The 25,226-nt window shown below is 39.6% G+C and overlaps 1 protein-coding gene across 1 annotated transcript in view; it reads right to left on the bottom strand.

Moving 5' to 3' along the window:
* The window catches only part of LDB2 (LIM domain binding 2), a 124,374-nt gene that overhangs the window by 25,897 nt on the left and 73,251 nt on the right, over positions 1-25,226 (bottom strand). Inside the window, exons 3-5 of the mRNA XM_032223545.1 lie at positions 25,038-25,210; positions 7,981-8,103; positions 5,968-6,051 (exon numbers count right to left, since the gene is read on the bottom strand). Coding sequence (XP_032079436.1) covers positions 5,968-6,051; positions 7,981-8,103; positions 25,038-25,210 — 380 coding nt within the window. The remainder of the gene's footprint in view (positions 1-5,967; positions 6,052-7,980; positions 8,104-25,037; positions 25,211-25,226) is intronic.

Genomic DNA, 25,226 nt, shown 5'->3' with positions numbered 1-25,226 from the left:
GACCCAGTCAATACTCTATCCACAAAATATGTATGGCTGTTAAAGGAAAATTGCAAATAAAACATATGTACAAAAAAAGAAAAGAAAAGAAAGCAGAACTCTTGAAACAGGCAGAATTTCAAAAGGAACTTTTATTGGGAGATGGTGATAGCAAGAATGGGCAGAATCTGTAGATCCTGCTCAAAAACATTAGGTTAGAATTGTAGAAATCCCTCCCCCCTTCTCCAGTCTGAGGCAAGCCAATCCACAGGTGTAAAGTTGTTGTAGGAACTTCAAGGTGAGAAGAAGTTAGGTGCCGCTTGCTTGTTCCCTTAGTGCTGAGACAAAACAGATGGCCCCAAGCCATTCTCTCCCTGCTCCCTAGCCCAGGACGATACATCAAAGTAAAAGCCTGAGATTTTAAAAGCTCATAAAATGTCACCAGCCCTCCACTCCTCAGAAGCATCCCGATAGGGATCTTTGGGGACCTGACATGCTGCCCCTCCCCCAGGAGAAGGAGAAGTCCACCTGGAAGAAAATAAAATAAAGAGGGGAAAGAGAAAACATAAATGGTTAGATAGGCTTATCTGGATAATGGTCGCGAAACTATTTTAGTAATCTAGGGGCCCTAACATTTTTTTAAAAAATGTACCCACTTATTTGCAGATGAGTGGAAGTTTTTCCAAGTACTGGGTTATGTCATGGTGCTTTCTTGAATCAAGTATTTTCTTGATTTCAAAATGCTGCTTGCCTCCATCCATAATGGGCTGTGGCAGTGCAGCAGTTTTAGGTCTTAAAGGTGAGGTTATTTCGGGCTTTAGGAGGCTACAGTGGAATACTGGATGTAGGATTTTTGATAATTGGATTTCCATTGTAAATGGGTTTATGATACACGTAATGGGGAAAGGTCCTATGAATTTGGGTCCCAGCTTTTATTTTGAAAAAAAATTTATTTTTATTTTTAAACAAACAAAAACAAACAAAACATGAAACACAAAACCCTCATCAATTGCATATAGCATGTTGTTAGGTTACAAGCATTTGTGCATCACCACTTTCAATTGTATATAAGGTCACAGATTATCCATCAAGCATACATAGATACATTATTATCATTATACATCATATTGTTCAGTTATAATTGATATTCCTTCCTTTTAAACAAATATTCTAGAAACTAGATTCACATATATACCAATATTCCATTGCATCCTTATTTGTCTATTTAATAATAATAATTATATGTCTTTATAGAATCACCTATCTCTTTAATTATTTTTGCAATATGAAAGAATTCTCCAACATTTTATATTTATGCATGCATCACTACTCTCAGTTGTACATAGAATTACAGATTGTCCATCGAGTATACATAGGTACATTGTTATCATTGTACATCATATGTTCAACTATAATTGTTGTTCCTCCATTTTAAACAAAATGTTCTAGATATTTGATTCATGTATATAGCAATATTCCATTACATCATTGTTTAATAATAATAATATGTCTTTATAGTATCATCTATCTTATTCTATTATTCTTACAATATGAAAATCTTCTCTAACATTTTTCATTTCCATGTTTTTTTATCTAGCCATTGATAAAACAAGTCCCATACCTTATAAAATTGTACATCTTGGTCTCTAATTTCAAATGTCAATTTACTCATTTCAGCACATTTCATTATTTTTCGATAAATTCCGTCCTGCGTTGGTATTTTCTCATTTTTCCAATTTTTTGCAAATGCAATTCTAGCTGCTGTTAAAACATTTACAGTCAAATATTTCAAATCTTCATTATATGTATTTGAGGGCTGCAGGGATTGTAGGAACTGAGTGGAGAGGTATACTCTATCTCTGACTCAGAATGGTTTTGGTTCTATTCATTTATTGCCTGCCTGTGCTTTGTAAGCAGTTCTTGCTTCGCCTAAGGCTTTGCATATGACTGGCCAGGTGTTTCATAGTTGTTCTATCCAGTCTTTATGGTGGGTTCTTCAGTTGGAAGTTCTGGCATCACATTGAAGTCCTGCCCAGTGGCTACGCAGAATGGAGTAAATCCAATGCTGGTATGGACTGCATTATTGTAAGCAACCTCTGCGAAGGGGAGGTGGTCGATCCAGTTGTTGTGTTGGTAGTTTATAAAGCATCTGAGGTATTGTTCCAGGACCAAGTTTGTTAGTTCTGTCACAGCATTCGTTTGTGAGTGGTGACTCGAACTCAAACCCTGATCTGTTCCCAAAAGGGCCAGAAATGCCCTCCAGAACTTTGAGGTGAACTGGACCCTGCAGTCTGAGATTATCCATCGTAGGGCTCCATGTAGGTGATATATGTGACTAATTCTTTGCATCAGTCTTCATACAAAAAGAAACAATAGTCCAACCTACCAAAATATGGTAAGAGAACACCTGTCTGATCTTGATGAGTACAAATCACCAGAGCCTGATGGATTATATCCCAGAACTCTAAAGGAGCTGCCAGATGTCATTTCAGAACCACTGTATCAAATCTTCAAAAAATCCCGCAGCACCGGAGAACTACCAGAGGACTGGAAAAGAGTTGATTTGGTTCCCATCTTCAAAAAATGGGAAAAAATTAGACCCAGGAAACTACAGACCAGTCAGCCTAACATCAATACCCAGGAAGATACTGGGAAAGATAATTAAAAAACAGATCTGCCATCATCTAGAAATGAGTAAAGTAATAACTAGCAGTTAGCATCGGTTTGTTAAAAACAGATCGTGCCAAACCAATCTTATTTCATTCTTCAACATAGTGACTAAAGTAGTAGACCAGCAAAATATTGTGGACATAATATATTTTGACTTCAGCAAGGCATTCTACAAAGTAGACCACAACCTACTTCTTGTAAGCTAGAAAAAAGTGGGATAGATAGCATCACCACCAGATGGATTCGTAACTGGCTGATAAACTGTACTCAGCAAGTAGTCCTTAATGGTACTATATCTGTATGGAGGGAAGTAAGCAGTGGGGTACCACAAGGTTCCATCTTAGGCCGAGCTCGACTTGATGTTTGGTTAAGGATTAAACAGCAAAATTACATGGAAACCCAAACTAGTTATCGACATTGGAGATGTTCTTGCACCCGAATTTTATTAATTTAGGGAAAGTAATTGCTTATAACGAGATACTAAACGAAAGAGGTGAACTAACATCTAGAAGAGAATTATATGAGGAAGGAATAGAACTGGAATAGTGGGCTTACTTAGAAGTCCAATCTTGATACGTAAAAGACAAAAAAGAATGGAGTATTTAGAAAGAATCCACAGAATTAGATAAAATTTTACTAGGTGAAGAGGAGAAAATGATTAAAAAATCATATCAATATCTATTGGATTATACAATGGCGGAAGAGCAGGTAAAGAAAACCATGTTAGCATGGAGTAGAAACTTTGGTTACAGCATAGATTTGGACAATTGGCAAGACTTATGGAAAAGAAACAGAAAGTTAACTTTAGCCACCTCGTATAAGGAAAACTTATACATGATGTTCTACAAGTGGCACATCCCACCCACAAGATTAGCTAAAATTAAGAAAAATTTATCACCATGATGTTGGAAATGTAATGCTGCATTAGGGACCTTCCACCATATGTGGTGGGAGTGCACAAAAGCTAGGGCTCTTTGGCACCAGATAAGAAAGTATTTGGAAGAGATGCTAAATCAAAGCATGGAGTTGAGGCCAGAATTTTTTCTACTAGGGATCACAAAAGAAAAACATGGCAAAGATGGACTATATTTAATGCTGCATATTTTAACGGCGGCAAGACTGGTTGTTGCACAAAAATGGAAAAATAAGGAGACTCCCTTAAAACAAGAAATAATAAATAAGATACTGACATGAAAAGTGTCTCATGAAAGGAGGCCAAGCCTCTCCGGGGACCACCACCAAGGCCCGGATGAAAGTGAGCAAGGCAGAGGGCAAGCAGGCAGCATGCGGGTGGAGGCCCAGGAAGGCCAGAGCCAGGGAATGGTGCGTTCCCTGACCTGGCCAAGGTGAATGGTGAGCAGTGGAGGCTCCGGGGTCTCAGAAAATGCCGCGTCCCTGGGTTCTGAGTCTGACCCAAGGCAAAGAGTGAGCGGCCAGCATGCTTACCTTTGGTGAGCAGAGTGTGCGTGGTGCGAAGGTGAAGTGAGGCAAGGGGAGTAGCTGGGCCATATGGCGAAGACAACATATATAGGGCAGGGTGGGGCGTGGGTGGTTGGGGTGGATGGAGTGAGCAGGCGGGGCGAGCAGTGATGAGCGAGCAGGTGGACTGAGTGGCGATGAGCAGGTGGGCAGGGCAAGTGGCGACTGGGCGACTAGGTGGGCGGGGCCGGGAACAGCCAGAGATAGTATTTGCCAGTTTGGCAAACCAGTTAAAATTTCCACTAACGGTTTGCTTGAACTGGCTGAATACCACCTCTAGTGTAAGGTCTGTTTGGGCAGGGGGTTGGACTAGATGACCTACAAGGTCCCATCCAATGCTGTTAATCTGTATCTGGAGTGTATGTGTTGTTCCAGAGTGTGAAATTAGGATCAGTTGAGTGCTTTTATCATTTTTACAAATAACTCAAGGTAATGAATATATTTAACACATCTTCCTCTTCCTATTATTCCCACAACAATCCTGTGAGGTGAATTGGGCTGATAGAGAGTGACTGGCTCCAAGTCACCCAGCTGGCTTTCGTGGCTAAGGTAGGACTTGAACTCATGGTCTCCTGCTTTCTAACCTCGTGCCTTAACCATTAGACCAAACTTCCCGTTCAATTTCCCATTCAAATAGAAAACTTGTCTGAATGCCTTTGGACCAGTTACTAGTCTGCAACCTAACTTACTTCACAAAGTATTGTGCATTGTTTTGACACATGAGAAAACATGAGATAAATGCAACTGCATAATATAGAATAAAACCATGCTAAAAGACTGCTATATTTATCTTTTCCTGTAAAGGTTTTTAAATTTCTGAAAGGCAATGGATCATTAACAAAGCATATATTGTCTATAGCAGTGATAGCAAACCTATGGCACGGGTGGCACGCAGAGCTATTTGTTAGGGCACGCAAGGCGCTGCCCTGTCAGCTGGCCAATGCGCATGCGCGCACTGGCCAGTTGAGTTCACCCTTTTTTAAAGCCATTTTTCGCCCTCCCAAGACTACAGACGCTTTATAGGAGCCTGGGGAGGGCGAAAAGAGCCTCCCCCCCCCCCCCCGGAGGCCCTCCGGAGGCTTCCGGAGCGCAAAAAAACGCCCCTACGGGCAAACCGGAAGTTCGGGAAAGGACTTCCGGTTTGCTCGGAGGGTCGTTTTGACTGCTCCGGAGGCTTCAGGGAAGCCTCCTGAAAGTCCATGAATCCTCCAAAGCACTCAAAACGACCCTCCGAGCGAACCGGAAGTGACTTCCGCTTTGCTTGAAGGGTCATTTTGACTGCTCTGGAGGCTCCAGGGAAGCCTCCTGAAGGTCCCTGAAGCCTCCGGAGGGCTTCCAGGGGGGCAGGGGAGGCTGTTTTCACCCTCCCCAGGCTCCTATAAAGTCTCTGGAACCTGGGGAGAGCGAAAAAATCATGCAAAAAATGGGGGGGGGTTTGCCTGTAGAACGCACATGCGCACTGGGGGGGATTGCATTATGGGTGTGGCACGCCCGCACACGACCCCCCCGGAGCTCCTCCCACTTATGGCACGTGAGTCAAAAAAGGTTCGCCATCGCTGGTCTATAGCAAAACAAATGATGGTGGAATAAGTATTTTCATTGTCCTAGAATTTTTAAAAATTGTCCCATCTTCTGACTACACTAGCCAAGTTGTATCTCTTTGTTAAGAAGGACCACTAAGTAGAATGTGGAGCTAACAGATTAATCTCAGGTTTCCAGAAAACTAGTTTTGTTAAACATTTTTGTTGTGACTTAATCATGAAGATGATGAAGGCACACAAAGTTTGAAGGTGAAGAAAGAACAAAAGTAATGCTTGAAACGAATCACAGAAAGCTTACCCTGAGGTAGTTGAGAGTGAAGTTAGTCAGACCCATACGAGTGATATTTTTGGAGAGCTGCTCCAAAATCTGAGGGTCTTGTGCCTGCACCAAAAAATAGATAGATATTTTTATGTTTAAATGAGAGATATGCAGTAGTTCAACATAGATTGCAGTTGATCAAACTCTTAGGAATCATTATACTAAAAAAATGATAGAATAGTCAAGATGGTGGGTTTGATCATAGTTGCTATCTTGAGATGTTTTTAAATAATCTGTCTGAAGCAGTTAAGTGATTTTATCTTTAGAAGAGCCATGTTCTCACTATATGTTACCACAATACTAAAAGAGCAAGGATACTGAGGTGATCCATTTTTGACATCTTCCTGAGGCAAATATTGCTTTGAATCATAACCCTAATGTAAAGTTAAAATATGGTGCTTACGTAAACGCCAGATTTTAACGTTATCTTATTTAGTTCATAGCTTAAGACATTCACAAGCTAATGAATTCACATTATTCTTCTGAGGTACTCTCCCATTGTCTTCAGGGTTTCTTAGACAATGCCTTAGCACAACAATTAAAAGACTTGATTTGGTCTGGTGGTTTTAATGGCTTTAATCTTGAAACCAGAAGAGCATGAGTTCTAGTTTCACTTTAGGCAAGGCATCCCACTGGATGGCCTTGATTCAGTTTCTTTCAGAAGAAAGCAGTTCTGAAAATGCTGGCAAGAAAATTTCAGAGATTTGTCCAGGCAGTCACTAGAAATCAAGATTGATTTGATAGGACAAACAAATACATTTTTTTAAAAATGCAGAACAATTAAAAGAAGTGGAAACAAATGGACAAATATATGTTAGGCTTATAAATTATTAAACAAATTATTACAAAAATATCTCAATTGGTAGGTCTAACAAACCAGTTTGTGCGATTAACACAAAATCAGTTTGTGTGACTGACAGGAAAAGAAATTCCTAGAGACGCAGGAACCATAGAGTTAGTAAAACAATAATGCAACTTGTTCTGATGCTGATACTCAATTGCACTTAGAGCTCAGAAATGAATTTACTTTACATCCAATTATTCCTGGCAAGTATTGATGTACAGTACCTTTTGATTTATTTATATTGATTGAAATATTTATATAGCTATTTAAATATGCAGTTCCCAAAACAATTAAAGAAAAGACCCATAAGTCATTTCCATCCTTCTAAAACAAAACTATCCAGTATACAAAGATGGAGAATGGAATATCAGCTGTTATGTGTACAAACCATTATTAATTAAAAGCAGAACTAATTCTTCATGGATGTTTAAAACTAAACCCCACACTTTCAGGACAAAGATGTGTAGAATTCAATATAATGCACAGAATATTCTGGTGTTCTATGAAATGTTTATTTTTGGGTCAGGTTCACCAACTAATGATTCTAGAATATAAATATTTTAGAATAGGAATTTGTGAAATTCCAGATATAATCCACCTTGACTCAGATCATATCTGAAAGGCCAAATCAGTCATTTAGAGAAAGCAAAAAATTATTCTGGAAAGCAGTGAAATATCCATGCCTGTAATGCAAAGTTCTGTGCCAAGTAGAGAAGATTACCATTTTAAAATAAATAAATAAAAGTGGATTCAGTACTTTTTCTGTTCGAAGAGGATTCTGAAGATATCTATCCACTGAAAATTCCTTGCTCTTCTATGTACTATTTAACAAATCTTGAGGGTGAACTTGACAGTTCTTGTAGCTGGCCTTCCTGGCTAACAAGTGACTTGTTCTAACATTCAGTAAGCCTGAATGTGTGCAAGTATGGCACTGAATGTGCCTCTAATTTTATTTCAAATTTTATTAAATAAAATTTCAGAGATATCAACCTAATGCTCTAGTTCAAAACATCACTGAACAATAATAAAGGCAAAATTCCTAAGATTTTCCCCTACAACCTAAGATACATGTACATTTTCTGGCGCAACAAATTATGGCTTTGTTGGTTTCCAAAAGTTTTAGAAAACAATTTGGGCTGAATACTTACATGCATGGCTAAAATACTGTGTGGGACAAGTTCTCTGTATTGTCTAATGGTAAAGTGCCATGTTTTTATTCTCATGAGGTCATCAAAGGTAAATTCCAAGATCAGATGTCCTTCTGTGCACACCTACAAGAATAAAATAAAGGGCGACATTTACTAGAAAAGTTTTGAAAACTTTTTCAAATGTCAATAGATTTTGCCATTTGACTTCATTAGGGAATTGTATCCTTTCCATTCCTGAGCAAAGAATTAAGAGAAAGCAATTGATGGGAGTTGATCAAGCTGTAGATTTTGTAGCAATGAGTACTAAAACCTTGTTTATCTCTTCTTTTTCTCTGAAATTGCTGTTGCTAGATAACAATACTAAGCCTGTTAGTCTGAGTGTGATCAGTAGTAGTACATTCTGGATAGCTGATTTTTGAAGTAGATGATGTATTTGCATACATATAGACGTATGGTGTTGATAGGCAATGAAATACGAGTAAATTATTCAACTGATTTCAATACAGACACATCTCACAAGTGTTAATGTTTACCCCATTTTATTTACTGTAGTTTTTTTCTCTTTGCTTTTACATTTTTTCTTTAGTTTTGTTCTGGTTTCCTCCAGTCAGCATATCATAATTAAAACATGCAAGTTATCCATTAATAACATTAATTTAATTAAGGATGAACTTCCTCTGCCTCTACTGGGATGAGATACCATTTTCCTGTTGAACTTATTTAGTGACAAATTTAAAAACTGGGTGATGCAACACCAGAAAGCGGGGGGACGGGACGACCCCAACCCATTTAAAATTGCCATCCTTCAGTGCTCCAAACTGCTACATCAATTTAAAAAGAGAATGGTGTTGTCTTCAACCAATGCTTCAGAGGTTCAAACAGGACAATGGTTTTTAAAACAAAAATAAGCGAACAACTGGGCTGAGGACCATGATTGCTTGAAAGAAAAATGTATAATGGCAAAAAAGCATTGCAGAGTCAAAGGTTGAAAACCTCTGTTTTAATTATCTTTAGTCCTCTTTGTTTAAATTCTTTTAAGTAAACACTGAAGGACAGTAACCTTGTTAGTCTGGAATTCTGGAATTGCAAGGAAATTAAAGCAACCTATCTGTAACCTATCTCCTCTCTGCTCAAGAACGTAAAGACTCTTGAAACATCGGCATTTCAAAAGGAACCCTACTGAAGGAGAGAGATTGCAGGACAAAAGAAAGCAGGATCTAAAGTTCCCAGGCAATTCAGTTAGGCTAAAACAGTTAGAAACCCCTTCCCTCAGTCCAATGTTGAATGAGCCAATCAATAGGTGTGAAGTTGTGAGAAGCACCAGCTGAGAAGGTGATAAGAAACTGTTCCCAGGCATCTCTTGCTGGAGGCTTCAAAGCGGAGCAAAACAGATGGCCCTCCCTCCTTACATTCCCCAGAAGGTAAATCAGGCATGGTACAGGTCATCATTCAGCCCCTCCTTAGACCAGCTCAGTAGGACATGCTTCACAGTGCTGATGTGGTCACGGGCTTTTTGGTCTGCCAGGGAGACCTCAAAATGACATCGGAGGGCCATCATGAAATGGTTGAAATTCTGCAACTTGGGGGCATTGGCATTGTGTAGGATCACCATCCAGCGGGTGGTCGCCCCTTCCAGGGCTAGGGTGATGACTCAATCTCAAGTGCCCTGGGTTTGGAAATACGTCCCATATTCTTGCATATATATGAGGACATGTGCCAGGAAAAACCCCAACTGCTGCGGGTCACCATTATACATCATCAGGAAGACGGAGGGATGGACATGACAAGGCAATGGCCAGAGGCTTAGTGCAGGAGCAAATCAGCCCTGTACCTGCATTCATGCCACATTTGCACTCAAGGCAGCCCTCACCTCCCAAAAGGGGGGAGGGGGGAGATAGCAGTTAGCAATAGCAGTTAGACTTATATACCGCTTCATAGGGCTTTCAGCCCTCTCTAAGCAGTTTACAGAGTCAGCATATTGCCCCCAACAACAATCCGGGTCCTCATTTTACCCACCTCGGAAGGATGGAAGGCTGAGTCAACCCTGAGCCGGTGAGATTTGAACAGCCGAACTGCAGAACTGCAGTCAGCTGAAGTAGCCTGCAGTGCTGCATTTAACCACTGCACCACCTCGGCTCTGTTGGGAGAATGGGAGATGGGAGAATGAAAGGAAATTTCTCCCCTTTTCTCTCTCTCATCTCTCTAACACGCACACACACATAAGCAGGATACCCTCCTGGGCCAGGTTCATGGGGCAACAATTTGACAACGACTCCTGCTGCTGCCACTGCATGCTCAAAGTAGCCGGCTGCGCTGTGCAGGAAGAGCCAGAGCTCTTCCCTTCTTGCATATGGCGGCAGTGGCAGCTGCTCCTCCCTTCCTGAGCTGACACAAAGGGGATAATGGTGGACGGTGAGCTGCCTGCAAAGGACACGGTCCCCTTCATGAGAGTGAAACAAATGAGAGAGAAAGAGAGAGAGAAGGGGGAGAGGGACAGAGAAATGAGAGAGAGAGAGCTGGGGGGAGAGAATGAGAGAGAGGGATAGGAAAGGGAAACAAATGAGAGAGAGAAGGAAGAGAAAGAAAAAGAAAGAGGGAGAGGAAAAAAATAAATGAAGGAGAGAAATGAGAGAGAGAAAAGGGGAGAAAAAGAAAGAGAGAAATGGGAAAATGATGGCGGGAGAGAATGAGAGAGAGGAAAAAAGAGAAACAAATGAGAGAGAGAAGGAGAAGAGGGAGAGAGAAGATAGAACTGGAGGGAGAGAATGAGAGAGGGAAATAAATGAGAGAAGGAAGAAAGAAAGGAAAAAAGAAAGAAAAAGAAAAAGAAGAGGGGGAGGGGAAAAAAGGAAAAGAAGGAAAAAGAGGAAAACAGAAATGAGAGGGAGGGAGAGGGAGAGAGAGATTTCCCACAGAAAAAAAAACAGGAGCAGCAAAACCTGGGTAGATGTGGCTGGGGGGGAGGTGTTCATGTGACTGTGTGGGAGTGACGTGGAGTTGGCCATGCCCATCCAGGTTTTGTGGCTCCCGATGTTTTCCTGTCCTAGGACTATTATGTTCAAGTCAGGTTGATCAATTCAATGTTTATATGGGGAACCATCCTTTGCACATTTCCCCAATCACAGTGTCCCACTATTTCCCACAGGTGTGTATCAGGTGTGTATCAGTATACAATCACAACAGTAATAACAACAACATTCAGTGATACAGTTACAATCACAGAACCAACACAATCTGTAGAATCCGAAGTTGCACAGCTTCTTTTGGGATCTTCAGATGGAATAAGAGAGGCCACCACTCATGCTGGAGAGACCAAAAAGTTGCTACTCCTGCAATGAGAAAAATCACAAACAAAACCCATTCATTCCACAATGACCACATCAGTTTTTGAGGAATGTTTATTCTGAGCAGGTCTTCCCCAGGAATCACTTGCCACTCTTTAAGTTCTTCCACTGTCCTTTTACATGTGTGTAGTGGCCAGTGGTGGGTTTCAAATTTTTTGGGAACCTACTCTGTGGGTGTGGCCTGCTTTGTGGGTGTGGCTTGCCGGCTATGTGACCAGGTAGGAGTGGCTTGCCGGCCATGTGACCAGGTGGGAGTGGCTTGCCGGCCATGTGACCAGGTGGGAGTGGCTTGCCAGCCATGTGACCGGGTGGGAGTGGCTTGGCAGTCATGTGACTGGGTGGGAGTGGCCAAGACGATGTCACTGAATTCTTTGCCCCAATGGATGAAATCCAAAAGTATGAAAGAAAACACCAATTATGTAAGGAAAGGTCACTAAAATGTATAAGGAAATATTATTAGTTCTTGATCATTATTAATGTGTAGATAACTGCGGGACATTACACACCCACACCCACACAAACTATGACAGTGCCAGGAAAACACCAAAAAAGAATAATTCCTCCCCCAAAAGACTGCCAATAAAACCAGTTTTTTTCCCCTAACCCTAAGGACAGGAAAGACAAAGCCACTGGAATAAAAACCATCAAGGCATTGTGGAAAATTACAAAAGACAGTGCCAGGAAGCTCACAGAACCAGCAACCACCTCAGAATTACCTAAACAACGAGGGTGAAACACACTAAATCTAGCAACGCTGCCTTGCACCAACCTGGCCTGCCCATAGAAAAGCAGCCACTTTGAGACACATAAACTTGGTCTGAACACTTAAAAGCAACATATTGCATCACAAAGAAAACATCTGCAAAAAGGAATAACGTTTCTTATAGTAAGTATATTTTATAAACAATTAAAAAATAAAAATTCCCTAAAAATAATAATAAAAAGATATTCTATAAATAAAAAAATCCTTATAAACCATTGTTAAGTATTCCGCACACAATCATTTATACTGTAATCATTTCAAGGTATTCTACCAGCAATAATTTATACTGTAACCATTTCAAGGTATTCTACCAGCAATAATTTATACTGTAACCATTTCAAGGTATTCTACCAGCAATAATTTATACCGTAACCATTTCAAGGTATTCTACCAGCAATAATTTATACTGTACCCATTTCAAGGTATTCTACCAGCAATAATTTATACTGTACCCATTTCAAGGTATTCTACCAGCAATAATTTATACTGTAACCATTTCAAGGTATTCTACCAGCAATAATTTATACCGTAACCATTTCAAGGTATTCTACCAGCAATAATTTATACTGTACCCATTTCAAGGTATTCTACCAGCAATAATTTATACTGTACCCATTTCAAGGTATTCTACCAGCAATAATTTATACTGTAACCATTTCAATGTATTCTACACACAATAAATTGAAGTAAACCATTTAAAAATATTCTACACTCAATACTTTTAAGTAAAACAGTTTTAAAAATTGTATACACAATAAATTGAAATAAACCATTTTAAAATATTCTACACTCAATACTTTTAAGTAAAACGATTAAAAAAATATGTACACAATACATTTTAAAGTATTGAGTATAGAATTTTTAAAAATGGCTTATTTTAATTTATTTTGGATAGAATCTTTTTTTAAATAGTCTAAGACAATTTAAAAAAAGAATCCAGACACAATAAATTGAAGCAAACCATTTTAAAATATTTTATACTCAATACTTTTAAGTAAAACTGTTTAAAAAAAATTCTATGCACAATAAATATTCTTTTAAAAAACATTAAAAGAATAAAAGAAAAAAACACGGGTCACTTACCAGCAGGTAGAATCAGCAGCTCTCCGATGCGATGGATGCAACAGGTAGCAGGGAGGCAACGAGGCAGCAGGAAGGTAAACTTACCGGACTGGAGGGACAAGGGTTGTCAGTTAGCTAGGCACGCTGCCTGGCAGGCTTAGCCAGCCAGACGAGGCTGGAGAGGGGGGGGGCTTTTGGCCGCGTGGCGTACACCAGCTTGTGGCTTTCACGAGGCAAGGACTGAAGGCCTTCCCTTGCGAAAGCTAGCCCGCTGCCACCACCCATCCACTTTTGGCTGCGTGCGAAAGCCGCTGCCATCGCCACCGCCGACCAGTGCCTTTTGGTCACACGGCTTACGCTAAATCACGGCTTTCATGAGGCAAGGCCTGAAGGCCTTCCCTCGTGAAAGCTAACTGGCCGCCGCTACCACCCGCTTTCTGCCGTGTGGCATACGGCAACTCGCGGCTTTCGTGAGGCAAGGCCTGAAGGCCTTCCCTCACGAAAGCTAGCCTGCCGCCGCCGCCCATCTGCTTTCAGCCGCGTGCAAAAGCTGCCACCGCTGCCATCGCCGACCAGCACCTTTCGGCCACGTGGCTTATGCCAGCTCGCGGCTTTCACAAGGCAAGGCCTGGAAGGACTTCCCTCACAAAAGCTGCAAGCTGACATAATCTAGCCTCCCACTGCCCTCCTCGTGCTTAGTTGTTTACCTGAGAGAAGCAGCAAGCTGCTGGAAGGTGAATCGAAGCGAAGGGAGGACCGATCAGCAAGCGCAATGTGACAGCTGCTCGGGAACGAGAAAGACTTTTAAACGGGTCGCCTCCAGCCTGCTCACTGATTGGCTGGACTCCAGCCAATCAGTGAGCGGGGGGCTGGGCTAGTTTAGTGCAGATGGGTGGGGAGCGAGCGAGCTGTGACGGGACGGCAAGGGCGAGCGAGTGACAGGGCTGGGGCAGGCGTTCCGGAAGTTACTTCCGGGTCCACTGGTTGAACCTCCTCTCACCGGATTGGTAAATTTCACCAACCGGTTCTCCCAAGCCGGTGCGAACCGGCAGAAACCCACCACTGGTAGTGGCCCACCCTTCGTCTTTAGTTTGGACTGCTGTTTCAGTGGTCAGCAGGAGTTGGGAGGTGTTAGGTTAGCTCCCCATTGGGAGAGTGAGTACGTTCAGAGAAGCATTGTTAGAGTTGTGTTGGAGAACACACAAACCAGCATACAGAGACACTGCAGTTTAAATAGGCTTTTACTTTCGTGGAAATAGAGGTATCAGAGTCCATAAAACAGTCCAAGTCATACACGGATAAGACAGTCAGTCATCAATGTCTTTCAGTTAAGGGATAATCCAAATAACATAGTCCAGTATCATATAATCAGTTCAGTACACAAAGTTTGCTAACAGTTGCAAAACTTACAATAGCTCACGCCACTCAGATCAACCCAGCATCTAACGAACAGAGAGAGAGCTAACAGTCATTCTGGCTCCCTCTTATGGCCAATTGAGGAAAACAGCAACCAATCACATTTTACAGTATGATTTAAAGAAACAGGTATAGCATTGTTACATGATCTATATATTGCCAACCCAACCGTTAGAATTATATTCCTAACAGTAGGATCTGTCCCAAATTTGGCTAGGCTTTTCCTCACATCAACTTTTATCAAGACCCAATCACCAGGTTGGAACTTATGGAAAATAGAATCGAGAGGTAGGGTTTGAGCTAGTAGTCCTGTTTTTCTGAAGTAAGATAAAGAAGAGGAGAGGCCAAGTATACAGTTCTTTAGAGACATATCTTTAGTTTCTTATTGTGGAATTTCCCCCATTCTGTCCAAGTGTGTAAATCCAAACATCATTTCGGAAGGCAAGGCCAAAGGTAAAGATTTGGTTCACAACATAAGACGATTTTGCATTCCATGGAAAATGATATTCCCACTGAATTCCCACTGTCTCTTCACTGAGTGAAGCACTTTGCAGTAAAATGAATCTCTTGGTTGTTATCTAGAGCTTCTACTATTCCATATCTAGGTATAATCTATTCCAATATAATTTTGGTGACTATTGCTGCCGTGGCTCTCATGGCTGGATAAGCCTCAACCCATCCAGTCAAGTGACCCACTACAAATATTTATGTCTCCCCACTTGAGGTAGCTTAATAAAATCAACTCAAATGTATTGAAATGGTCTCATGCCTCCCTTTTCTTTATGTGTAGAACTTATTTACGGTTTTACATACTATACATTTTTCACATATTTGTCACAATCCACAGCATCCATAAGCTTCTACAAACACCATAACTTAATCCCCCAATGACTACCCTGATGTAGTACGTCCAAAATCAACATTTGCCTTCCATCAGGTATTACCCATTTACCTCCTCCACTTCACACTTTTGCTCACTCCTTCTTCTCACCTAACATTAAACATTCAGTTCCTTCAGCCGTTGCCATTCTGGCTTCCAAGTCAGCTACATTATTGCCTCAAGTTTCAAAGTAATTCAAAGCTTGATTTAAGGCATAGAATTCACAAGTCTGTGCAGACCAACTTAATTTTTTAGTATCTATCAAAATTCCTTTACTTACCTTCAACCACTTTCTCTTCCCATCTATAAACTAATTAACCCCTTCTCAGCACCAATATCTGATCATCCTAGCTAGATTCAAGCAAACATCAATGGTTAATACTAAATCATTTTGTTCCATAAGCATACTCTCATATTTTAAAATCCTTGAACCTGTCAGCCATCAACTGGCTTTTTGGTTCAAGATCACCTTCACTTTAGGAGGGGCACTAGAGCTCATCCAAAAGTCAATTTTCTACTTTCCCTCACTAACACTGCCATAGCCGCCACTGCTTAAACAATCTGGCAATCCTTAATAGACAGGATCCAACATTTTAGACAAAAATGTCACTGACTCTCTTTCCTCCCCACCTCTGGGCTAAAACCCTCAAAGCTATTCCCTTATCCATGTAACACTAGGCTCTTTGCATACTAGTCTTGATTCAAAATAGCATAATTATCTATTCACAGCCTACAATATCCAGTCAATCATAGAAATTTCCTCAAATCCTTCTTCATTTTAGGCAAGGGTTGAGTTACTATTCCCTCAATTCTTTCAGATGTTATTTTCTACTTCTTTCACTAATTAAATGTCCTAAGTATTTTATCTCTTTTTTACATATTGTCATAGGATGGAGCACTGTGATACCGAAGCATTCAGAATCAGTGTGTCAGATTCAGAAAAACTTACAGAGAAAAAAAATCAAAATTGTATTCAGAAAAGAAAAATATATCTGCATAGCTTTCTATATGCAGGCCAAAAACACTGCAAACTGCAAAACTGCAAAGGCAGGTATCAGATGTCACCCTTTACCACTTTCTCGGGTTGGCTGAGTAGAGAGAAAAAAATGGTTTAAAAGAACAGAAAACCACATCCCCCCTCCCTTTCCTGTTTCTTTCGCTCTTCCAAGGCAAAAAGTTGTTGTGTAAAAGAATGACCCACAGCGGGGAAAAATACAGGGAGGACAAATGTTTAAAAGGCTACACAGAATTCTCACCTCATTTCTCCATTCAGCATCCACAAAATAATTTTCTCTGCAACTCTCTCTAGCTTCAATAAATCACAGACATTTTCCATAAATTTCTCTCCCACATCCTCCATGGGATCTTTCTCATTTCTTTCTTTCTTTTTTGCAAACACTTGCTGTTGCCTTTTCACTTACTTCACAACAACAACCTTGCAACTTACTGTTTCAGTCTGGGGATGGGGGCCAACATACAAGCATTCACACCATTTTTTTTACCACCAATATACTCACACATTTGTACTGCAATCAGACTACTTGTGTAAACCAATTCCACATACAAAAAAATCATTTCATGCTTTCTCCATTCAAACCAATCATTATCATTATTTCAGGGAGCTTTTTCACAAGCCAATGAGCTCCATTTTCTAAACAACTTTTTATGTACTATTATTACTAATAATTTATTAGAGGGTCTCATCCTTCCTGCAGGTTTGGAAATGATTACACACAGACACATACACACACATACCATTAAACAACATTTACAGACCTGTGGTTTTATCCCTTCAAATTGTCATTTATTTTTCTTTTTAAAAGACATTTTTAAAGCAACTTTTACTGCCACAACATGTTTTTTTTTAAAAAAATATTTATACATTTTAAAAAAATATTTACATTTTTTTTTCCACAATGTGTTTTTAACTCCAGTGAGCTAACACACAGCCCAATGGTAAACACAGCCCTATTCTTTTTACTAGGTTATTTGTTCCATACAGGCTACTAATAAATATTGTTGCCTATATTTCCTAAGGGATTTCTCAGACCTTCTCGTCAGCTTGGAGTTCCTCAGAACCCTCCCCTGAATCTAAAAATTCTTATTCCAACATTCACACTCCTTTCAAAGTGTAGGCAAACCTCTACTAGGTATTTCCCACATCTCAGTCACTCACACGCACAAGGCAACACTCCCCTCCCCTCCTCCCCAAATTCTACTCACCTAGAAGAGGTCAGTTCCACAACCCCCCAGTGCAAGCTTCTTTAAGGATTCTGGAATAAAGAATCTGCCAGCAAATGACCAGGTCAAAGTCACCAGGTCAAATTTGCCGGGAGTGCCATAGTGAAGGCCACTGAACTTCAAAGGAGTTCAACTTATGAGGGCCAAATGTGACCACCTTGCCTTCGAGCCCCATGCCAGAAAAATGTAAGGTTTGGCGATGCGCTTAAGTCAACGATAGGCCAAAAGAAGCGCTTAAGCGGAGATCTGAGAGCCGAGGTGGCGCAGTGGGTAGAGTGCAGTACTGCAGGCCACTTCAGCGGACTGCTATCTGCAGTTCAGCAGTTCAAATCTCACCGGCTCAGGGTTGACTCAGCCTTCCATCCTTCCGAGGTGGGTAAAATGAGGACCCAGATTGTGGGGGTGATATGCTGACTCTGTAAACCGCTTAGAGAGGGCAGAAAGTCCTATGAAGCGGTATATAAGTCTAACTGCTATTGCTATCTGAAAAAGAAGCAGCTTTTTATTTTTGATCAAAGCAAAGAGCTGGGTAGACCATTTCATACACATACAGACAAGGTGCATGTAAGGAAGGCCACACTTTGGGGAAGGTATGGCATCCTTTTATACATTCAGAGACACCTTTCCAAGCAGTCTCCATGTTTCCAGTGTCTTTCTTTCCACTTGGAACTGAGTATATAGTAACATCATGCATGGATACAGGACTATGCCTTTACCCCACCTGGGAGAGTCAGATCATATATCCCTGTTCTTGATACAGACCTCTTGTCAACAGAATCAGACCATCAATTAGAGAAATACAAGTGTGGCCAGTGGGTGCATTGGAGCATCTTTAGGAGCACTGATTGGGCACTGAGGAGGACAATATTGATACTTAAACTTCTACAGTACTGTTTTATATCAAAAACTACATTTATGTTGTCACTACCACCAGACAAATACGGGTGTTCTCTAACAACAAGCCCTGGATAAATAGAGAAGTGTGTCTTTTACTAAGAGCTAGAAATGCTGCTTTCCATTCTGGTGATGTGCTATAGTATAGCGAGACAAGAGCTAAATTGAAAATGGTATCAGGGACGCTAAAGCTACCTACAGATGGAGGATTGAACATCTTTTTGATAACTCAAGACTCTTGTCGGGTATGGCAAGATCTGCGACAAATCATGGAGCAGAGCAATAAAAATAGTTTGTCTAACAGTAGTGATTCTTTGGCTGAGCAGCTAAATCAATTTTTCAGCCATTTTGAGGTGGAAACAGGAATGACCATCATTCCAACATCTACCATCGATAGACAAACATTTCTACTGCAGATCTCTGATGTGAGACACGCTTTCCAGAATGTTAACATTCGGAAGACAGCTGGGCCTGATGGAGTCATGGACGAGTTGTTAGGGACTGTGCTTCACAGTTAGCTGGAGTGTTCACAGATATTTTCAATCTATCCCTGTTGCAGTGCTCCATCCCTACCTGCCTGAAGACATCCATTATAGTGCCAGTCCCTAAGCAGATAGTAGTGGTATCTCTTAATGATTATAAACCAGTAGCTTTAATATCTGTTGTCATGAAATGTTTTGAGAAACTGGTGTTGAACCATATTAAGGCTAGTCTTCCATCTACTTTGGACCCGTACCAATTTGCAGATAGGAGTAATAGATCAACTGATGATACTACGTCTATTGTTGTCTATACTGTATTGAATCATTTGGAACAACAGGGAACATATGTAAGGTTGTTATTTGTGAATTATAGCTCTGTCTTCAATACTATTCTACTCAACAGGTTGTTTCTTAAAATATCCAATTTGGATATAAATCAGAGGATTTGTTTGTGGATAAAGGATTTTCTGACAGATAGGCCACAGTCAGTAAAGATAGGATCTCACCATTCTTCTACTCTGATACTAAGCACAAGAGCCCACCCCACCCCACCCCGATTGTGTGCTAAGCCCCTTTCTTTATTCTCTGTACACACGTGGCTGCACCCCATTGTATAACACCAACACAATTATTAAATTTGCGAATGAACGACAGTGGTGGGGCTCATTAATCAGAACAATGGGTCTGCTTATAGAAAGGAAATACAAGGGCTGACAATGTGGTGTAAGGAAAATAATCTTACACTTAATACCAAAAAAAAACCCCTAAAGAACTTATAATTGACTTCAGGAGGAACAGAGATGTACATTTACCATTGTACATAAATGGCGAGGAGGTGGAAAGGGTTGGTAGTTTTAAATTTCTGAGCATTTATATCTCAGAGGACCTTTCATGGACTATGAATGCTAACATGCGGGCAAGGAAGGCACAGAAGAGGCTGTACTTCCTGAGAATGCTCAAGAAGATAAATCTATCCCAGCATCTACTTCTGTCCCACTATCGCAGCACCATTGAGAGTGTCCTGACATACGGCATTCTTGTATGGTATGGGAGCAGCTCTGCAGCAGACAAAAAAGCTCTACAGAGAATCATTAAAATTGCCCAGAATATCATGCGGCTCCAGCTACCAGCCCTGGATGATATTTTCACATCTCACTGTTTGAGGAAGTTGCACAACATTCTCAGAGACTCTTCCCACCCTGCTTGCAATCTTTCTGGACTGTTGCCTTCTGGCAGAAGATATAGAACAATCAAAACCCGGACCACACGTCTTCTGAATAGTTTTTATCCTAGAGCTATTATTGCACTCAACAATGAACTAAAGGTCACCATCAGTGAGCTGTTGGACAGCATTAATTGGTCTGTTGTATGGATGCTTGGGTGGTTTAGGGGTGGGGAATTTTTGGAGGGTGGGGGGTGTTTGGGGATTTTCATGTGTGTTGGGCCTGGTCTCTGGGTGTTATGTGAATTTCGTTGTATGGGTATACTGTATATATATGTACGATGACAATAAAGTAAATCTAAATCTAAACCCAGATGGACATTTCTTCCAACAGAAGGCAAGGTTTTGATCGCATGGTTATGGCCAACATTTTGATTTTTTTAACCCTTTCATGTGGATATCCTGTGATGTGGGTAAATCTGAAATGTCCAGATTAAAGGCTATGAAATTTGGTTAAAGGGACCATTGGAAAACAGCAGAGAGTCTTCTGCATGTTTCTACTGTTCTCTAGTGGCTGGTGGTGGTTTTCTAGCTCAGATCTGTTTGTAGTGGTTCTAGTGACTAGTCCTTGTACAAATATTGAGAGTTTGATGTAAACATTCACCTCTTCCTAGTAAAACCAATGGTGGATCATATCCACTGAAATCCACCTCCATTAACACCAGAATTTGCATCTTGGTTCTTGAACATCCTTCTTTAGGAAAAGCTGAGCAACAGCAACCCCCAGATTACAGCACAGTCTTTAAAAAGACATTCCCCTTTCCAATTTGTAGAAAAACAAAACCAATCCTAAACTTACTTACTAATCAATTAAGGCAAAATCTTATTTGAAGCTCTCCTCCCTAGCTACGCCTGCCAGCTACCTTCCCCATAAAATCCAAAATGAAAAAGGTCTCCAATTAAGAAAACATTTCCAATTGTGCTGAATTCACATTCCTGCACTGTGAGCTCTGACATTCTGTTTCTGTGGCAACCCAAATCAGCTGATTTGTTGGCATAACAACAGAAAAGGTATAATCCTACCAGACTGTTTCTAATCAATGCCCCTAGTACAGAGGCTCTCTAGAGAATCAACAAGAAAGGGATCATTAACTCAGCAGATCATGTGGAGGTACTAGAGTAGGCCAGGGGAGGAGAGGGGAGAGGGAGTGGAAAAAGAACATTTCTACAACTCACCAGTCCCTAGTTAACCCTTTTCTTTTCTTGCTAATTGCAAGAATTTTACAACTTGCACTAGATGGAAGGATAACTCTTTATTTTAGTTCTTTTTTAAATGGAATGGAATATTATCTTACAAAGTTATGAAATATTTTTTGACCTTCACTTTACCGAGACCAAAAACCTGAGATATAGTTTGTATAAATGTACAAAATAAAGTATGTGTGGGTTTTCTTCTTTTTTTTTCAGTTCAGATAAAATTGGAAAACATAAATTGAACCTCAGGGTTGTACCCAAGATTGAGGAAAATGCTTCTGATTGCATAAGAAGGGAAAGTATATTTTAGCTGTATCTGGAGCATATTATTAACATTTCTATGAGTGCTGATGTCTATAAAGATATTTATATTAAGCTATAAGAATATACTGACAATCTATTTTTAACCAAATCCATTTCTCTGCACTGAGACAAAGCATAAAAAGTGATATTCCCATATGTGAAATACAGTAAAAGAATAAGGCTCAATTTATCTATTATCTAATAAAGGAGGTCTCTAAAATGTTGTTCATATAGTAATGTTGGAGACAATGCTAACAACTGCAAAGAATCCAATATAAAAGACATATATTTTAAATTGAGTATCCTTGTTCATTTTATTGAATAGTCTGCCAATGATCAGCCTGCCATATCCTTCAACATTCCAATTTTCATAATGGAAATGTCACAAAACAAACCTTTAGCATATCTTTTAAAACTTTAGCATATTTTCAAAAGCGCAAACTTTTTTCCAACTCCAAAACCCGATAATCTCCAGTTCTACTGTTATCTGCAGCAGTTCAGATATTTATTTCAAGATTGATCTTGAGGAGAAAAAAACCCACTCAAATGTTTCTTTGGATTTCTCTTCCTAGGGATCAGATGTGTTGAGCCTTTTTGGTGTGCACAAAAAAAAAAATCAGAATCCACTCTAATGCAAACTGAAACAACTGTTGAATTTCCTTTCCTAAATTTTGTATAATGTTACTTTACTATAGGTTCCTTCCCAGGCAGAATTTTTTAAATCAACCAATTTTCTAAACACTTTGGAGTGGAACACGTATTTTATATCCCAGAACTCTAATTTAGTTGGGCAGTACTTCCTGAAGAAAAATACATTAGGCATTGCAAAACAAATAGATGGTTATCTTTTTATGGATTAAGTAATTTTAGATCCCCTGAGAATACTGAAGGCAATATTAGAAGCACACATTTTAAAACAGCAACAGATAATGAGACAAATATACTCAGGCAACACCATAATTTAGAAAATTATGACATTAACATCTCAGAAATCAAGAAAGCTTTAAAAATTAAATGGCTCCAGCAGAAGTGGAGATTGTTCTAAAGAATTGAACAATTACTGTGAAGTTCTATCCAAGCTATTTACACTTCACTGAAACCGTATTTACAAAATAAAAAAAATCATCTATCCAGTTATGGATCAAGCGAGCTAAATACAATAGTAAATATTTCTAAGATACTTGAAGTCAAGCAATGCAGTGGTAATGCCTACCTTCTCTCTCTTAAGGTTTAAAAATTCAAATTAACACTCTTTTAAGCCAATTTGGTCTCTAATTTTGAGTTAAGTTGGGATTAAGAACACGAGACATAATAAAAACAATTCAGACCAGAAGTAAAGTGATCTATTGCTAGGGAAGTGGTCTTTTGTAGGATGCTACCAATTATTAATGAATCAGATGGGTTAACTAATTATTATTTATTTGGTGACATAGCGGGGGATTACCAGCATGTAAAGAAACTCCTGATGAATGGACAGTGGTATTGCCCTTAACAGTGCTGATGAAATCTGATGAAATATTACATTTCTCACCACTACGACTTTGAACTACTGCCTCTGAGATGCTGGTGATCAAACATGAAATGGTTGCACACTCCTTTGGCCAAAGATATTGCATTTAAATAAACCTGAGTAGTAAACCAAGAAGATATCAATAAAGATAATCTTTTAGTTATAAAAATCCTGCCCAATTTATGAAACCACAAGAAAAGTACATAGCTGTGATAAATAGCTGAGAAAGTATCACTTGTATTTAGCTTTAATAGATAATTGGAAGTAGATTTGCCAAGGTATAGGGGTAGGGGAGGTAAGAGATATCATGCACATAATTATGCCACTGTGCAAACTATACAATTCACATCATTTGTGTGTGAAGCCATGTTGTGCCTGGCATCATTGTAGCTTTTACTGGATGTTGTTATTATAGACAGTGGCAATCATTTTCTCAAAAAGATAAAACTTATTGGGAAAATAAAAACTGTTGCGTAAGGAAGAGCTCCCAAAACTTTGAAATAATGGCCGACCATTTATCTTTAAAGGCAAAATTATAGAGGAAAGGATGGTAAGCAGAGATATTACTGGATCACAACTTTTATCAGCTGGCTTCCAATTGGAATTCTAGTGATAGCTTTAACTTCTTTATCCAGAAGGCTTGACACCAAGATATTTGCAGTGTCTACCAATCTCATTTTTGTAAGATAGAGGAACTGTGACAATAAAGCATTGCTTATCAACTATTTTTTGGGGAACACCTACCTCTAGAAGGTAGAATAGGTGCTTTGGTAATTGACTTCCAGAAAGTATTAAATATAGTTGGGAAGTGATCCTTCACCAGTCATTTTATATATTTTTTATAAAAAAATTAAAAATTAATAATTTTTATTATTAATGCTACTTTTGATTTGATTTTAAAATTATTTTGAGCTCTAGTGTTATGAGGGCTGTAGAGTAAAAAATTAATTATTAACTTTTCTTCGTTTAGCATGAGTGTTAAATTAAAGTTGGGTTTTTTATGCTTTAGGTCATTTTGTTCAGTTTTTAAGGAACTGGGGACTATAATGACTTGAGGGCACTCAAATACAGCGATGATGTTGCTATTGAGGATGATGATGTCTGATCATTTGTCATGGCATCTGGGATTGTTGGAATCTGTCCAGCTCCCTCAATACCTAGGCACACAGAGTTTTTCCATTCCATTCAAGTGCATGTTCAAACATTCAGCATGAATTCTTCCCTAGCTTTACTTTCTTCAAATTAAGTAGCTCTTCTGGTGCTGCCAGACTCTGTTTTTGGCTATCATAATCTAACATAGTTCCAGAATGTCTTCTGGATAGAGGATAGGGACAGATCACCTCCAATTTAATACGATATATGAGATGTGCATGTTTGTGTTTGAGTGGTGCAAACTTGGTCTCTATATAATTGAGTCTTTGCATGACTCATATGTCAAGCTCATGTTTAATGGAACAGTTGTATGACTGTCCCTTTGCTAAACAAATTGAAATATCCTCTGGGCTTGTGTCTAGATCTGGCAGTCTCGTTTTCACACTCTTAAACTAAATATGTTAAAATTAATAGTAGTTCTTTTTCCCAGTTTCTTGCTTATGACTAAGAATCTAGTTATGTCCCTTAAAAAAGAATACTGATATTTAAGAAACCAAGATATTCATCAACCGTCAGGAGAAAACATTTGTGATACACTGAAAAGTATCTTGAACACCCATTATTTGTATGTTTCATATCACCCTTTCTTATTACCTTTGTGAACATAGGTTTTCCATGCTGGCTGATCATGGTGCATTGATCACAATCCACTGTGATGGAGGAGCTATGATAGGATTCTTTTGAATGCTTGAGGATGTAATACAGGTCTGTCACTCCTCCTTCAAAGACAGTACTAAAATAACGAGGGATGAGGGTCCTTCCAATGGCTGTGGGGAAAATAAA

Source organism: Thamnophis elegans, chromosome 9 (genome assembly GCF_009769535.1).
Source record: "Thamnophis elegans isolate rThaEle1 chromosome 9, rThaEle1.pri, whole genome shotgun sequence".
Classification (NCBI taxonomy): domain Eukaryota; kingdom Metazoa; phylum Chordata; class Lepidosauria; order Squamata; family Colubridae; genus Thamnophis; species Thamnophis elegans.
Note: the sequence above shows the minus strand (reverse complement) of the source record. Positions and strands in the feature narration are given on the sequence as shown.